Source organism: Molothrus aeneus, chromosome 3, assembly GCF_037042795.1.
Source record: "Molothrus aeneus isolate 106 chromosome 3, BPBGC_Maene_1.0, whole genome shotgun sequence".
In the NCBI taxonomy this organism is placed as follows: Eukaryota; Metazoa; Chordata; class Aves; order Passeriformes; family Icteridae; genus Molothrus; species Molothrus aeneus.
Genome location: NC_089648.1, coordinates 36511359 through 36524505, shown reverse-complemented (window position 1 = coordinate 36524505; position 13147 = coordinate 36511359). Strand labels below are relative to the sequence as shown.

At 40.5% G+C, this 13147-nt stretch overlaps 1 protein-coding gene across 4 annotated transcripts in view; it reads right to left on the bottom strand.

The window, feature by feature from the left end:
- Nucleotides 1–5041: 5041 nt before the first annotated feature.
- Nucleotides 5042–13147, bottom strand: part of PACRG (parkin coregulated) — a 214769-nt gene continuing 206663 nt past the window's right edge. For all 4 annotated transcript variants that reach the window (XM_066546683.1, XM_066546684.1, XM_066546686.1 and 1 more), the window contains one exon: nt 5042–6335. In XM_066546683.1, coding sequence (XP_066402780.1) covers nt 6181–6335 — 155 coding nt within the window. In that variant the 3' untranslated portion in view covers nt 5042–6180. The remainder of the gene's footprint in view (nt 6336–13147) is intronic.

The following is a 13147-nucleotide window of genomic DNA, read 5'->3' as shown; positions in this document are numbered from 1 at the left end:
ATCAGCTTCCCCCCTACCCACACAGATCCCTCAGCATCTCTTCCAGCTCAGCACAGCACCACAGGGACCCAGGAGAAGCGGGAAGCAAAAACACATGAAAATGGAGTAATGAGGCTAATGCACAAGATGGAGATGGCCAGATGCTGGGATATCATTCCCTGCTTCTAGGGCGAGAATTAGGTAAGCCAAGCTGCTTTTCTGTAATTGCTCCTTAGGGAAGGGCTTAGGAATTACACCCAGAAAACAGAAACTGAAATTTGATATAAAACTGAATGGACCACACAAAGCCAGCCCCCCTGATTAAAGCAATAATGTGCAACACGAGGTAGATGGTTTATGTCAGACATTCATTTTTCCTGCCTATACCCAGCAGGCTTCATCATCCAACACTGCTATACATGTGGTTGACAGGCTGTGTTTGTGATGTGGAGACTTCCTTGAGATTTCTTTTAGTCTGTTGTGTTTTGAGGAGCTTGTGCACTGGGTTTCTTTGATCACTACTCCCATATCAGAGAGCAATGTGACTTAATGCAAGATCAGAACAACCCTGTGGCAGCCACAGAGCTGCAGTGGCTGCAACATTTATTGCAGAGGGGTATGCTACCAAAATCATCCATCTACTTACCTGCAGTCACATGAAGTATGGCAGGCTAAATTAATGTGTGCATCACATGGTTACAGAAGCAGCGCATAACACAAGCAACATGTGCCCACTGCTGCAGAGCAAGCTACAACAGCAGGCTGGTATATAGCTGATCCCATTCTGCCCTCCAACAGCCTTAACCTCTGATTTTATTTTTTTCCAAAGGCATTGTGCTGATGCAGATGAACAGAGGAAGTTTGGATTGCTGAGACCATTTAATAAACTGAGGGTATGTCATACAAGACCCAACACTATGGTGCTCTCTTTAGATGCCCCCTTTCTTTCTATTACCTGTATGCATTAGTCCACCTTGACCAGGGCAGAGTAAGGAGGCAAGTATTTAACTTCTTTCAGTATTTGGAAAGCACTAGGATTGGTTCCCATTTCATCCCCTCCCACCCCACACCCCCAGCAGCCAGGGTCACCAGAGACCACAGAAAGTGCAGAAGGCTCCTGTGCATGGGTACCCACAGCAGCAGAGAGGGCACGGTCCCAAAAATGCCCCTTCTGACAGCCTTACCAACGTGGCTGTGCCCTCAGCTTTCTCTTCCATGAAGGCACCTCTCACCCATTCTTCTGTAGCTTAAGGCTTTTGCTCTATGTGAGTGGCTCTGTTGGCAAAAAAAAAAAAATCTGAGCAGCCTCTCCTTTCCCCCTTGAGGAAGGGGACTCAGGGCACATTTCTGGTTGGAAAGTGCCACAGCAGGGTGGCCAAGATTAGGTGCTTCTGCTGCTAATGGGAAAGCCCAGAGAGGGGAGCAGTGTCACCCACTCCTGGGCACAGCGACCCTGGTCCTGCTGCACACACACCAAGAGCACAGGGGGTTGTGAGCTGGGGTTTGTGAGAGCTGCTCAATGCAGTCCTGAGTGACATTAGTAAAAAATAAAGTATTTGTGGATTTGTGGCATCACAAATGGGGCATGAAGCACAAATCTGACTCCCTGCTCTGCAATAAACATACTTTTTCCTCTCTGAGGCCGCACTTTGCTGTCTCTGCTCAAACTAGCTTCCACCCACCTCACCAGAAGCCACCACGGGCTGTCCAAGGAGAGGAGAGCTCTCAGCAAGGAGCCCCACAGCCATAGCCAGGCTGGATTTGCTAGGCAAGAACAAGAGCAGCTAAGATATGCCCCACCACACACACTCCCCTTCCCTCCCCTCACATGCCGGAAGGATTATGGGGCCAGTGCAGGGAACTTCTTGTCCTGCCAGGGCATAAACCTTCCTCTCCCGGTCTCCAGGAGGCACAAAGCAGCTCTGAGGGGTTGTAAGCAGACAGGCTTTATATGGAGTTCCCACAAACATCACTGCTTTTATTTAAGGCAGAAAACACAGGATGTTACAGATGAGTGGAAAAATGTGATGTGCCCCACTACCTGCAGAGCCCCTCAGACTGGAGAAAGCTCTTCTGGAAGTCAGAGGGTCTCCAGACAGGATTAGGAAAGCACATAGCGTCTGCTCCGACATTTTATTTTTGCCCTGCTTGGCTGCAGCTACACCTCCCTGCACCCCACGCGCAAACACCCTCCCAGCTAGGGTCCCATACCTCCCCTCCCACTTACAACTTCCCACAGCCCTTTTGTATCTGACTCCTGGGAGGCTCTTTTCAAACTTTCTTGGCAGCTCCATCTCTTTGAAACACTGGAAAGCTACCAGTGAGAAGCCTGGCTCCGGCTGCCTGCCACCAGTGCTGGCAGCAGCTTGCTCCATCCTCTGCCAGGCTCTGCCCCTCTGCAGGAGCCCAGGGGCAGCCCCAGCCACCCCTGCCCCTGCTCACCTTCACATGGGCAGCTCAGAGTGCTCAGTGAATCAGTGGCTCTGCAGCACCTGCCAGCATTCACAAAGTGCTAGAGAGCCCTAAACACTGACACCTGTTACAGAGCTCCCTTACACAGCTTTGGGGAGGAATCATCAAAAAATATTTTATTTAATGCTTGTTTTCATGATCATGCATGAAATATGTAGCCAAAGGTACATTTTTTTCCCCCTATAACTACCACATGCTTTTTTCTTCTTCAAGTTAAAGAGTTGCCAGCCAACCTAACACAATTATTAAGATAAACTGGAGATATTTCAAACAAGTAGTTTCAGAAAACCAACACTTACAACTTAACTTCCCACACATTCATTCACTGGTGCTCCTTACCTTACCAGGACTGGAGAGTTAGAAAGCAGCTGAAGACCCCAGAGGAAAGCACAAAACATACTTCTGTGAAGCCAAATTCAGCTCAATCCCTTGACACTTAATTTATACCCCTTGAAACACCTGGCCCAGAGTACCTTCTGATTGATTACAATTAAAAATTTTTGATTGGCTTGCCCCTTGCATTAGTAACCACAATTACATGATCTGGTCAAACAAGAGGCAGTTACTATTTCTTAACCATATTTTTTTTTTCAGCATAGTAAGATAGCTAAGCAGTGTATTGAATGCCATACTATTACTTGTATGCTTAAGCACCTGAGTCCTTGATCTTGTGCTTTATAAAGTGCTCTGAGCTGTGCAGTCATTGCCTATAAATATGCTGCTGATCATGCTTCAAGGGACATTGTCAAGGTTGGAAGGCCTACAGTTCGACTTAGTAAAATTACATCTTAGGATAGTTCTATTCTTAGTGTTTCTAAATTACCAGCTTGTGGGGTTTATCATGCTTCTTTTTATCAGTCCAGCTCCTAGAAATAATAAGGTTATGGGAGAATGTTCACTTTTAAATCAATGGACCAGACATAGGAATTGTATTGATGGAGGCTAATGTTCTCATCCTGAACATGCAAATAAAAGCACTTTTCTATAAAACTTACTTTTCCTGATGTGAATATGCATGACCTCTATTGCCCTTATGGTTTGCCATAAGGTCACCCCTTGTTGAACCTATGTCTTGTGAAAGAAATTTTCAAGAAAGAGCACAAGGCTGAGGGCATCAGGCCCGGGCAAGTCTGCAGCTTCACAAAGTGCCCATTTTCCATGGTGTCTCTTTGTCAGCCAGCAGTCTTGTCCTAGCTGAGGTGAAGAGGAGGGGATGCAAAAAGAGGGGGCTGGGGAAAAGAATTACAAAGGCTGGTGAGGAGCCTGAAACTTCTCATCCCTAGCAGAGCTGTTGGGAATGCAGAGGAGTGATGGGATGGGGAAAACCCAGGGCTGAGAGCCCTTTCCTGCACAGTCCCTCCTGCGAGTGGCTCTGTGGCTGGAGCCCAGCGTCAGGGGAACTGAAGCCAGCTATTGAGGAGCTTTTTGATCTCAGGCAAAGAGCAGAACTGGACTTTCTCTTAAGGGAAGAATACAAATAGCTGAGGAGTGAAAGGTGGCCTGGGAATTCTCCTTTTATGAAGGCCTTGGTTTATTTCCGAGCTGAATAACTCAGCTCCCTCTGAGCTGCAGTTTTCCAGCACAGTCTGTACTCATGGGAAACCTGCAATGCCACAGTTACCGACTCCATAGATGTCAGTCAATGAAAAAGTATGGCTCAGTGGTGCCAGAGAAAATGCAAGGCAAATGGGGAGAAGCTCTAAGCAAAGGCTGAGTGGATACTGCCAGGGTGGCTGTGTAGAAAGGCACTTTTGGAAGAGGAGACATGGCCTGTGCCCTCCTGCATTATCCAGCTAGCCTCTGTGCTGCAAGGTTTGAAGATAAAGCTCTGGAGTTTCCAGAGGCAGGGGCCTACAGCCAGGCTTCACTTCCCTTTCTCCCAGAAGGCAAAAGATTTGTCAATACCCTAAATATGAGGCAGAGTTTTGGATGTACTTACCCATCACAGGTGTATGTTGGACACAGCACAGACCTTGTCTCAAGTCTAGGAACTAGAGGGTAGCCCTGGAAAATTTGTGCCAAACAAAACTCAGGAGGAACAATATTAACAAAAAAAAACAAATGAAAAAGAAAGGCCCCCCTCTGGGGCCTGGGAAAAAGGCACACCTCCAGCAGCCATGCCCAAATCAGGGACTGGTGAGTGAGTGCTTGTGGCTGGTGGCATCACTTGAAGGCGCAGCTCCTCAAAGAGGTGGGAAGAGTAAAAATTTATTTTTTTTTTTTTATTCACAGGAAAGAGAGGAAAGTAAAAGAAAATCCTCATGCTGAAGATGCGACAGAACAGAAAAAGGCAAGTTCTACTGTCAATCTAATGACAGATATGGCTCAGCAGGTGGGAAGGTGCTCCCCACATTTCCAGCAAGCATCCAAGAGAGCAGGGCAGCGTAGGGGCTGTGTCTCTCACTTGGGCAAGCCTTGTAAGGTGTGAATATAGATATGGATATCAATAAGCACTTGAAAAAAGTCTCATGTGTTTAACACCAAAGAGTGCATTTCAGGTTCTTAACAGTTACACCGAAACCCTTGAAAGTGCAACTTGCATACATTTGAAGAGCTCCAGAAAACATAATAAAAGCCAGATGAGCCGAAAGTCTTTCAAAGTACTTTAAAAAATCTCATGTTATTAGGCAAAGTTAATATCTCTGATTTGTTTTGAGCTGACTCAATAATTTTAAATGGTTGTCTTTGAGAATTGTAAGACCAGTTGTTTTTTTTTTGTAGGTTTATTCCATAGCAATGCTTAAAAAGCAATAAAGCCAATCTCAATAGCTTTGCTTAAATCCATGACTATATCAGTTCTGTGTTATGGGTACACAGGGAGAAACTAACTGAGTAGGAATTTGTAAGGGATTCCTATAACAATAGTTACATTGTTTGCACACATACACACCATAATAATAACAAGAGAAAAGCAATAGCAACCTTGCAGTTACAAAAATACCAAGTGCCCTTTAAAAATGTACGTGTATATTCTGTGTTTACCCAAGATGAACAGTGTTGCTAGGGGCTGATACTTTCTGTATGCTGTATCTTCTGTCTGATTTATTCAAGTTTTTTTTCTGGGCTTCTTTTCTTCAAAACTGTGCTTGCTTGTGCCTTATGTTCACCAAGAGGAACCTAAGTTCCATGACTAAACACCTGGAAGCTGAGAACAGGAGTGTGTAAGAAACCTGGATTAATTTAACGACAGTGCCTTATAATGGAAAATATAAATTTTCCTGCTGCAATTGGTATATACATTCAACAGTTTTATTGTATGTCAGTGCACATTATTCGGCACAGCTGCCAGAGAGGCATTGCTGAACTGGTGTTTCTCTTCCATGACAAACACCTATTAAGCAGTCAGCATAAACTCTTCTTGTTACAGCCTCTGACATCACCCTCAGGGCAAGCGGACACAGAACAGCGATTGCTGAATCGCGTATGAAAATTATAGTTTTATTGTCTACACAAGTGAAGGTTTAACTCAGACTCCTGCTCGAGTCAGCTCTGTTATAAAGGAGTGATTCTTTCAGGGAACAAACAAGCACAGTACACCATTGTAATCAAAGGAACAGACACTATTTATGTATTGGAAAGCCTTGTTCACAATAGTGCTAACACTCCAATGCCCCAGAAGCCACTATTAGCAGCTGTAGAGAAGATAAAGCATGACTAACAAGATGCCATACAGAGTCAGATAGTTTTTTCAGAGCACAGATGGAATCATCCCATTTAATATAACTCAGTTTACATGCACGACCAATAAGTGGGAATCATGTATTTAATGTTTATATAAGCATTTTCTCCACCGTAGCGTTCAAAGAGTTCCAATGTCTCTTGGATGAGAACTCCAATATTTTCACGCTTCTGCTGGCTGTATTCTATCCCATCACCTAAATTAACTGGTTAATAAAAGAAAAAAAAAGAAAAATAAAAAGGGAAGAGTTAAATTGAATTTTGTCTTACACTTCAAAATAACGACATAGAAAATTGCAATTGCTGGTCAATTGCAATGAAAATAAATGAAAATGAAAATAATTAAACACATTCTCATATAAGATAAATATAGATTCTCTCTTTCACAGTCCACCTCTAAAACTATTCCTTCTTTATCTTTAACACTGCTTATTTAAGACAAAATTCTACTGCCAGATGCATAAGCACTTTTCTAAAAAAATAATCTAGACTTGTTATGGCTTGAAATCTTAAATAGATATTAGTTTGGGATTGCTCCACACTAGTCATCATATTCACACACTAATGTTGTTCCTGATAGAGGCAACCTGGCTAAAAGAGACTTTTGTGGAGTATAACATGGAGTATTATTGAGCATCATTCAATTTCAGCTTCCTGAAAAAATGTGTAAAATTAAGTCAACGCAAAAGGACAAATTATTGCAGTCCCCAGACACAGTAACATTAACTGCTGCTTTGTCTAACATGGACTAGTAAGGGTGATACACACTCATGCACACAGATCATAATTCTTTAAAAATCAGTATGAGCATCTGTGATAACAAAACAAGAGCAATAAGAAATAACTTCACCTACAAGTTGCTGAGAGATTTAAAGAAGGAAAATATTTTTCATTTGGTTTTAAAACAATATTCTGAAAAGTATCTGAAAAAACATCTGAATATATATTCCAATACACGTATAAAAATAATTTGGAAGGAGCAAAATAGACTCAGACCAGGTTTGGTGTAGTGGGGGCTGCCACACTGCTGTAGGGTAGTCCACATGCAGCAGCCAGTGGCCTCACTCTGGGCAGTGGTGACAATGTGCCTATGTTAACATCTCAAACAATCAGTGGCACTCTCACTCAGCCAGAGAAAGACCCATTTGTCAAGACAATGGAGCTCCTCCAGCAGAGCTGGCCTTTCACATTTGAAACAGGGCAAACACAAAGGCAAGGGTAGATTTTGCCCTCACTGTTGCTTCTAGATCCCCAGGATGATGCCATGTAGATGTACAACTGCACCAATCCTCACATCCTCTCCTAGATCTAAGCCCAAAGATCTGGATTTAAAACCTGTGGCTTTGTTACCAGCAAAAACTGAAGAACCATGATCATGAAGAAACAGCTGGTGAACCTGAGCAAAAATCCTTTTGATGAATTTTTCTGTAAAATACGTGACTTCTTACACATATTTATGTCACTTTACTTTTTATGAAATGGTTTTACAAATACTGATGTGGCATATGAGGACCGTGATTCTTGAGTGGAAAGGAGGTAATTTATTTTTATGATAATTACTTTAAAGCACACAAATATTTTCCAATACATTAACTGTTAATCTCACTGACATGAAAAGCCAGGGTTGTGACATCTAAGTTTATTACAATGAATTTACTGTTATGTTACAAATAAAAGAAAATGAGAGTGCATAAAGAACACCAAGAACTATTAGAAAAAGGATTGACTTATACAAAAAGAAAAGCACATCAGAATTGGGTGCAATTTAGAATAAACATGGCTTGCTCTTGCAGAAGGCAACTGAGATAACTGTGCCTCACCACCTGTCTTGCATGTGCAGTGCAAGCCCTCCCCAGAACACCTGGAGGTATTTCTGATTTCACCAGTTTGAGCAAAGGAAACCCTGAACCTTGACCTAAGTCTTGGCAAATACGTAAAGGAATTACTGACTTTCCAACCATATGTCTATTATCTGTAATTTTAAGCCTACACACATGCTCTGCTAATGAGCTTACACAGCTTTCATCGTTCTTTCAAAGAAGTAGTAAAAAAAAATCAGCTGTCTCGAAGTAATGGTGATGGTGATACATTTCTAAGGAAGTCTGGGGGAGGCCAATGAGAGGCTGTGATAATGCTGGTAGCAGAGGTATTTTACAGAATTGCATATTATAATCTTTATTATAGAACATAGTCTGTACAAAAAGTTATGTCTTAGATGCTTGTTTAAAAGGTACCTAAGAGTGTGAGGCAATGATAAAGGAAATCGTCTGCAAGGGAAGACTGAATGTGTGATGTGCAGACCACCATTACAATTTTTTTTCCCTGCAGACCATCTGTGTTTTATGAAGGTTTGTATCCTCAAGACATTCATAATTCACACCAGTGTCACGACACAAGCTACAACCAACAATACTGGAAAGGTTATGTCAGCATTGATGTTACCTGGTAAGTACTGAAATGGCTATCCTATGTAGTTATAGGAATTAGCAAAGCTTTCATGCAAATATTAAATGCATTAGCCCAAGAGGACAACATCCATTAAATGCATGAGTCAGAATGATCTGCCCAATGAACCTAATGGTAAATATCTACTTGTAATAATAATGATTAGTTGGAAAAAAATAGCCCTTGAAGTATAAGGGTCTCAGCAAGCCCTTCTCTGGTTTGACTTTATTTCCAAGTTAGTTTGTCTGAGAAGCCAGCTTTGTCAGCCACAAAAATGTTGCATATGTAAAGTGTGAACATGGATCTGGTTCAAACTCTTCATGAAGTTGTCCTTTGTGAGGAAGAATAAATCAACATGAAAATGCTAGGAAGCACATTTGTCATATCTTTGACTCAAAGTGAAGTGTCTGGCAAATTCAGTATGCACCAAGAACTCATTTCAGAACAAATGTTATTTCTATGTTTAGAAGAAATGCATTGAAGGACTACTGACAGATCTAGAGGATTACAATCAAGATCCCTGATCCCAGCTCCCAGCCCTTCCTGGATCAAAAAGTTAGTTCCCAATCTCCCAAATCATGCACCAAAGGTTTTATGGTGCTTAAAGTGAAGTGAAAGTCTCTGCACCTGTCGAGACCCGTGTTAGCTGATGCAATCAGCTGGCACACCAAGGCCAGGAGCGGCACTCCCTGCCCTGCCAATGCCAGCTGCTGTAGCCAAGGAAACCCTGCTCAGGCCCTCAGGGACTGAACTCAGCCTTTGGCAGGGAACAGAGGAGAATTTGAATTTTGCTATAAAAGGTGGTTTGTATTTGAGTCTAGACATGCTTCTATTCATGATTTGGGATAATTCTGGTGTTATTTGTATTTCATGTTATTTCATTTTAAAATTTCACTAGAGTAATGCCACAAATATAAAATATTACTGCTTTAAAGAAGGATGAGCAAGTTTCTCTCTATGCACTATAAGCCTGATATAGCAGTTTTGACATCCTGGAGTCAAGATCAGAGAAAGGTAACCTAACCCTTAGAGCTCACTCAGATCTATTCTTAACTCTAGACATTTGTTAGCACCTGAAAGTGCCCAAGACATTCCTTTAGCTTATTAGATTTCACTTCAAGGCAAACCAAATCTCAAAAAGAGGAGTTTTTAATCTCCTAAATATGTTGCTTGTAAGTATTTCACAGGTACAAGATCTTGCTCCTGGTGATGATTGTTCCAAAGGTTCTGCTTTACACAAATTAAGGGCAGGGTTTTCATACACCTGTTATTGCAGGGATGTCATAGATCTTGGGATATTAGATTTTCCACAAATGTTAAATATCTGAGGAATGCTTAGTATTGGAACAACATTTAAAAGAAATTTCCGAAGTGACTGTGTAGACAGCCCCATGTTCCCCGTTTAGAGGACATTTTTAATCAAATTGTAAGTCAAATATAATTCTTTTGTGCTTTACAGAAGAAAGTGTTTCTTTACTGATTTTAAGTGTATATAGTCACACTTGTGTATTTCAGCTTGTCTTGGAACAAATGATTCTTAGCAGAAGTTTTTGAAGTGCTACTAGTTAAAAAGGGCTCTGGTATAACAGTTTGGAGTGGGCTTTTTTCTTTTTTTTTTTTTTTTTGGTACACAGAACAATAAAACTCCTTGGAAAGACAGGCATCATTCCTCCCTTTTGAGTCTTGAAAAACAAAGATACTGAAAGGTAAGTAAAGTGACTTCCAAGGAAGGTATGAGTCACAAACCATGATTCTCAACCTTTATTGTTGACAATGAAAGTACTATTTATGGTAAAATATAACTATGGTAAAAATCCATTTTAAGTGGCTCAGTTCACCCTAGTCAAACCAACACATATTTTTAGCAATTAGAATGAGTACAGGAATGCAACATGCTGACCTGAATGTTACTTCAAAACAAAAAATCCCAGCTGCAATGTGATTGAGTCTGTCACATAACAAAATGCAATTAAGCAGTACAGACTACCATTAAAATTTTTTGAGGAAAATTTCCAGGCTTTCTTTCCTTCTAGGAGTCATCACCAATACCAAGAAATAAATGGAAGCTGATTTCAGCTACAGACTGACATGCATCCATGTCAGGGTTCACATCATGTAAGTTCACTACTCAGGCACAGTTCAGAGTTTAATTAGGCTTCCAAAGTCTTCTTGTTAGGATAAATTTAATTGTCATAGAATGTGTTGGCTTCCTGACTGGAGTGGGAAATGAAAGCCCTGATGAGTCAGTGTGGGGAGAGAGGAAGGCTCCTTTGCACCACTCCTATCACTGTGACTCAGAACTCTGCTTTGAAATTGTCAGCTCCAGGAAGGATGAGGTAGTTCAGTCTCCCTGTTCATTTAATTGAAAGTCTGTGAAAAGTCACAGGGTAAGAGTCTAAACCCCTCCTGTCTGCTAAGAAACAGTGGGACATTTCCAGTTCATTTCACTCAGGGCAGGGAAGAGACACCAGGAGGTTATGACTTGTGGTTGCTACTAACCCAGACAGAGAACCCCATGTTCCCTTTGTGAAGGCTCAGCGCAATGTGAACATCAGTTTTAAATGTTCTTTAGGATAAGTCAGGATTATGTACACACAAAGTGCAAACTGGCCTCAAGTAGGCTGGTCCCAAAGCTAGAGTTCTGGAAAGAAGAGTTCATAGAGTACTTTGTGTTGGAAGGAACCTCTGGAGTCATCTGGTCCAAATGCTCTGCTCTAAATCAGCCTCATTTCCAAAGTTAGACCAGATTGCTCAGGGTGGAACACCTCCAGTTGCTCAGCACAGAGTGATCCCAGAATGGGAAAGGGTGCAGAAATCCCCTTGGGCTGGTAGAGATTTTCACCAGCCATTTCAAATGTGATGGAGGAGAATGCTACTCCTTAAATATGAATATGTGTTTCATGAAGGAGTACTTGCTGGAGTTACAAATGTCATAGAGAGAATTATTATCTGTTTTGATACAAAAAAAACCCTAAACTTTTGGTGTAGTAACAGATTACCACACATATAACACTGCCTTTGGAAGCCTTATCTTATTCCAGGGAAAGAAGCACAAACTTTGCTGAAAAAGTAATAAAATTTCATTAACAGTCTGATTTGAAATCATGAAACATAATTTTAAAAACTGAAATTAACACATATATTTCAAAGCACTTTAAAACATTAAGGCTGAATGTATTAATATAACCTGAGAAGGCCAAATCTTTGAATAAGCACAGACATATTTTTTGACACTATCAACACTTGAGTTCCTTGTCTCTTGCTTTCCTTGGCTCTTCCTTCTATTTTTCATCACTAGTGCTGAGTGTTTATCACTTTACAATGCTACAGTACTGCAGAGATTGCAGAAGAATATTTCAATCCAAGAAGGCATGTATGCTTGGAATTTAAAAAGAATACCAATATAGAGACATTTCAGCTTATCATGTCCTAGAAAAGATTTTCTTAATTCTCATTGAAGGCATTTTGCTTTAGCATAAAATATAGATTCTTCCTATAGTTATCTTCCATATGCAGCCAGCTTTTAGTTATTTCACAAATAAGCATTTACAGTGAAATGAAAGCGCTGTTACTATAAATGCTATTCAGAAAGTCAACAAGTCAGCAAGTAGAGGAAGTGTTCTGATTGGACAGGAAACATGGAAATTATATTTTACTAATGATGTAAGCTTACTAGAGATAGCTGCAACTACTTGCAAATTGATGGAATACAAAAAAAAAAGAACCAACAACCCAACAAAAACCTAAACCAAAGAAACAAAAAAAAACCAGCTGAAAATGAGCCAACACAGCAGCTGTTATCGCAGTTTTTCCATTTCCAGGAAATGTTATCAATATCACATGTAATCCTTTCTCAGCCCAGGTTTTGGGATTTTTTTATTTTGCTCTTTGTTTTTTTTTACTAGAAGTAAAAGAATGAAAAAGAAGTCACAGGTTTTGTAACAAAATTTATTAGCAAACATATCAATGCAGTAAAAAACAAGTGAATATTTTTTCCTTTATAGGTACTTAAACTTGTCCTATTAATTGAGACTTTGAAGTTTGCCTATGTTAGTGCTACAGATCAAACAAAGCAGAGTTAAATAATCTTAGATAAATAGTAAGCTCAACAGGAGAATGGAATTTGGAGGCTGACATCTCATTGGCCTTGGGACAACGTTTTACTATTGCAAAATAATATTTTAGTCACAAATCACGCTTAACATGCAATGAGAGTTGTACCAGTTATGTGAATCTGATGTTCTGCCTGTTGTTTTAGAGGTATATAAGCTAGTAAAAAGTAAATAATATTTTTTTAGTTGGAAGTCATATTTATGTGTGCAAAATTTGCATAGCTTTGCTGGACTGATGTGAAATATGTTTGTTCATCCCATTAATTTCTCATCCAAATATAGCATCATTAATGCAAAAGGAATTAAAACCATGAAAAAACAAATCTTTGCATGTGTGTGGAATAAGCATAATTTATTTTTTAATGTAATTCAAAGTGACAAACCTGAAAGTCCTCAAGTGTTTCAAAGATCACTGAGTTCAATATGAAACACAATCTTAAATCAGCTAATTTGTGACATTG